This window comes from Trichechus manatus, unplaced genomic scaffold (genome assembly GCF_000243295.1).
Source record: "Trichechus manatus latirostris isolate Lorelei unplaced genomic scaffold, TriManLat1.0 scaffold00273, whole genome shotgun sequence".
NCBI lineage: Eukaryota > Metazoa > Chordata > Mammalia > Sirenia > Trichechidae > Trichechus > Trichechus manatus.
Window position 1 is genome coordinate 1,115,463 of NW_004444209.1, and position 4,292 is coordinate 1,119,754.

The 4,292-nt window shown below is 43.8% G+C and overlaps 1 protein-coding gene across 1 annotated transcript; it reads right to left on the reverse strand.

The window, feature by feature from the left end:
• Positions 1–1,305: 1,305 nt before the first annotated feature.
• On the reverse strand, positions 1,306–1,978 carry LOC111819118 (eosinophil cationic protein 2-like). The gene is given in 2 exon segments (XM_023725004.1): positions 1,306–1,712; positions 1,872–1,978. Coding segments are annotated over 2 exon segments (444 nt in total). The 3' UTR covers positions 1,306–1,375.
• Between the last annotated feature and the right edge of the window lie 2,314 nt (positions 1,979–4,292).

Genomic DNA, 4,292 nt, shown 5'->3' on the forward strand with positions numbered 1-4,292 from the left:
AGTTAGATTGGATGATTTTTTAATCTTTCGGTAACTATGTTGGCATGCTCAGAGCCTCCTGCCCTCCTACCCCACAAGATGTTTAAATTGTACACTACGTAGTAGTTCTTCCCTCCCCCTTGCATGAAGTTTGGGTCTATTTCTAATACTTTTCTGGTTAGTCTAAAGGTGTTAAAATCTTCTCCCACCATCTTAAGTCTTAAAACACTTAACTCCAGTAACTAATTTGTCCAGTCCCATGTAATTGGAAAACCCCAAATTTAAATTTTAAAGCCGTTCTTGCACTCCACTTCAGGCCTGCTTTGGGTGGGAAGCTTGGCGTAGGAAAGGGGGATATGGGTATTATCTTCTATCTTTCCCTGTCTTGATCATTCACGTGTCTCTTCACAGTTGGTTTCCAGCTCCTTTAGGGTCTACTGAGCCGCCTGGAGGTGCAAAACCACCAATGGCCTCTCCAAAGACTAGGCCACAATTGCAGCTGCTGTTTGTGGCACCGAAAAGAGCATAACTTACTGTCATTGCAGAGAGGTGGAAGGAAAGGCAAATTTGTTATCTGGGAGAGCATGAAAGAAGAATTCAAGTAGGGAGAGCAGGACTCAAAGACCCATGGGTAGAGAGGTACAGATCTGATGGCCTTTTTTTTCTGTTTTAGCTTGAGTCACACATTCTAAGAAGTCCCATCCTTCAACCTCAACAATTTATTGGCTGGTTGCACTTGTACAGTTTCCCGTTTCAGATTGCATCGCTGGGATGGAGTAGGGAAAGCGTTCTCATTATTTTACCCCTACTTTAGTGGATCCCTAATATCCTCTTCTGGAGCCTGTGCCCCCCTCTTGTATTGAGCATGAGTGGACTGCCAATTCACTGTTGGTGACAGGTACACCTCTTCTTCAGACACTACTAGAATGTGCCCACGTGTGCCTAAACAATTGATCTCATTCCAAGTCTGGCCTGGGATCCTGGGTCCTCCTTTAGCAGTTTAAAACCACGAATACCTGGAAATATGATGCACTCCACTTTGAAAATAACTCTGAGGGTTAAGCTTTTCTTTTTGTTTTCATGATTTCTTTCTTTCTGTCTCTCTTCCTCCCTCTATTCTTTTTGTACGGAATAAAGATCCTGTCTACCTTAAAATTTATGATTCAATTCAAATAAAGGAAATTGAGAAGACAGACAGAATTAATCACATTTGTTGTCTCCTAGTTTCCTGAGACCCATTTAGCTCTTGGGAGGGGAAGAGGCAATACCAGGGGAGGCCTCAGCCTCTTGGACTAAGGCAAGTGAGAGGGACGAGTCTGTGCTGCATTATGACACAGGGAATCTCTTTATGTACATCTCTGAATTTCCCACAAATACCAGATTAAAGGGTCTACAGTCAGCTCAACTCAACTGATTGATGATGGGGGTGTGAGTGATGGGCAAGGATGCTGAGGTCCAGAGTGAATGGTATTATAGGAGAATGGCTGTATTGGGGGACATAGATGGTGAGGAGTAGCACAGAGAGATCATACAGGCATTTAGTAGATTCTAAGTAAACTGGAACCATTTGAAATTGAAGTGAGTCCTGTGGAGACCGTTGGTCACAGGCAATAGTGTAGAACATCTTTCTCAGTCTTCGGCTGTAACTGCAGCTTGGATACCTTCCTCTTGTGAGGTGATAGTAGGTTAAAAGCACCTGTGCTGTACTATTATGACAGTTCCAGCGGCCATTCCTATGGCGAACATATAGGCTGTGACAAACATTAGCTACCGCAGCAAAGGTTTCTTGGAGGAACGCATTTCTGCCTTTGCAATTTTTTGTGTATTGGTTAATTTTGTGCATTTCATTGTCGCACTAGAACTGGGTGTGTCGTACATGCTAGGTAGTAAACCACTGAGCCCTGGTTAAATGAGATTGGGCATGCCATGTGCTCATCATTCCCAAGAACCCCAACAGCAGAAGGAGACAGAGTCAAGAGTTGTACAGGTTTGGAGCCATGTTTCCTGAAAGAAAAGAAGTAACGTATCTTCAGTCTCCCTGTCCAATCATGGCAGATTCCCTTGTGACGCATCCAGCAGGACCCCCTGCTAATATGCTTCTGTTTTGTTCCTTTTCTCCTCCCAGATCCTGTGTTTATTCCCATCCCCAGGGCCATAAGTGCTGCTCCCTTCTCCCTCGGTTGTTTCCCTGTTTACTACTCCTGGTGCCCCAGCACTAGGACTTCTTGTCTTACCCAGTCGCTGGGCTTCAGCTCCTGTAAAACACATTCAGTTGATGGTCCTGGGGCTCAGGAGCAGCTGGTTTCCCTCGGTACTCTGGGCCTTCTAGATATAAAGCAGTCCCTGTGGGTGGGGCAGGCAGAGCAGCAGAAGTTCTGAGTCTTGAAGATAAAGTCTTGTACATCAGGGACATGGACCACTTGTGTAATAAAAAACACCACTGTTGAGTCGATTGTGACTCTTAGCCACTCTATGACAGAGTAGAACTGCCCCATAGGGTTTCCAAGGCTATAAATAGTTATAGAAGCAGACTGCCACATCTTTCTCTTTCATAGTGGCTGGTGGGTTCAAACCGCCAACCTTTCAGTTAGCAGCTGAGCACTTTAGCCGCTGTGCCACCAGGGCTCCTACTTGTGTAAATAAGCACCCTTGTTTCATGACTTAACTGGTCAACCAGTACCCAAAGCCAGAACCTCTCCTCCTCCTAATGTAACTAATCTAATTTATAAAGTATCTTGCTGTAGGGCAGAGATTTGCTATTTGGATCTGGCCTCTGTTGATGAAGAAAGTACACTGGCTACAGAATGACCATGGAGATTATATCTCCAATCAGGGAAGACATCTGTTCCATCCAGGGACTCCTAAACTTATGGAAAGGGGAGCAGCAGAGAGCTCCAGTCCTACGTACAGCACCACAGAAAAAATACTAAGTTTAACACAGGATGGCATTAATGGATCCCTGAGATTCTCAGAATTTATGAGTCATGTTTTGAAAAAGCTTCTTCAAAGGCACAGTGTAGACTCTAGTGCATATATAACATCTTATAGGAAAAGCAAAGGGTTGGACACTCTGCAGGAACCCCCTGCTTCTCTTCTCAGAGGCTTGGGAATGGACATGGTGTGAATGGGGTCCAGAATGGCCACGAGAATGCCACAATTCACTTTATGACTTGGAAGAATGGATTAAAAGTTACCTGAACCATCAGTACCATACTGATCAGGCAGTGTGAGGAACAGCCTGTAGCTTCCACTGAATTATGGGCTTATGTTATTATACCTTTATTTGTAATTGAGGAATGTCATTAGATATGGCCTCAAGAATAGGACTTCTGCATTTGTGGTAAAAAAAACATTGTTGAGGACCTTGATTGCTCAAAGTCTCCTTTTTAGAGCTCCTATTTGCAATAATGTGATGTCCAACACTTGTAATTTCTTCAGTCTTGGGGTACCCTTGCAATGTCTGCTTGACAACATACACACAAGAACATGTCAACTGGTGGTCAAGGAGACATTGCAAGGGTACCCCAAGACTGAAGAAATTGTAAGTATCATGAGATTGGTCCTGGTGCAGGCAAGCAGTTAGTTGTGTCAAGTCTGCATGCTGGGTTATAGGACACCACCCTTTCCTGAGTCTTCTCCCTGCATCTCTGGGCTCTCATTCTGCCCCATCATTAGTCCCTTCTCTTCTCCCTGGCCTCTTGATGTTGGAGATCCTCAGGAGTAGCTATAGTGCCTCTACTGTATCTACACACACACTCTCTTGGTGATCTTAATTAGTCTTGGATGTTATACTACTGACTTTCCAGCACCCCACAAATAGTAAGCCCAGCTCTCTCTTTTGACTTCTAGACTTGTACATCCAACTATCTACTTGATATCTCCACACAGTTGTCTAATATATGTCATAAAATTTTATATCATAATTATGGACATAATTATCTTCTCCTCAACTACCCCCTCCACCTGTTCCTCCTTCAACATTTCTGTCTCAGTTGAAGGTGAAGAGCCCTGGTGACACAATGATTACGAGCTCGACTGCTAACCAGAAGGTCAGCAGTTTGAACCCACTCAGTGGTTCCTCTGGAGAAAAGACCTGGAGATATGTTCCCGTAAAGATTTACAGCCTAGGAAACTCTATGGGGTGGTTCTACTCTGTTCAGTAGGGTTGCTATGAGTCAGAATCAACTCAATGGCCATAAAACAACAACAACAGTTGAAAGTAACTAAGCATTTCCAATTATAGGCAACAACTTTGTAGTAAACCTTTACTCTTTTTTTCTCTTACATCTATTCAGGAAATTCATGCCTGAATC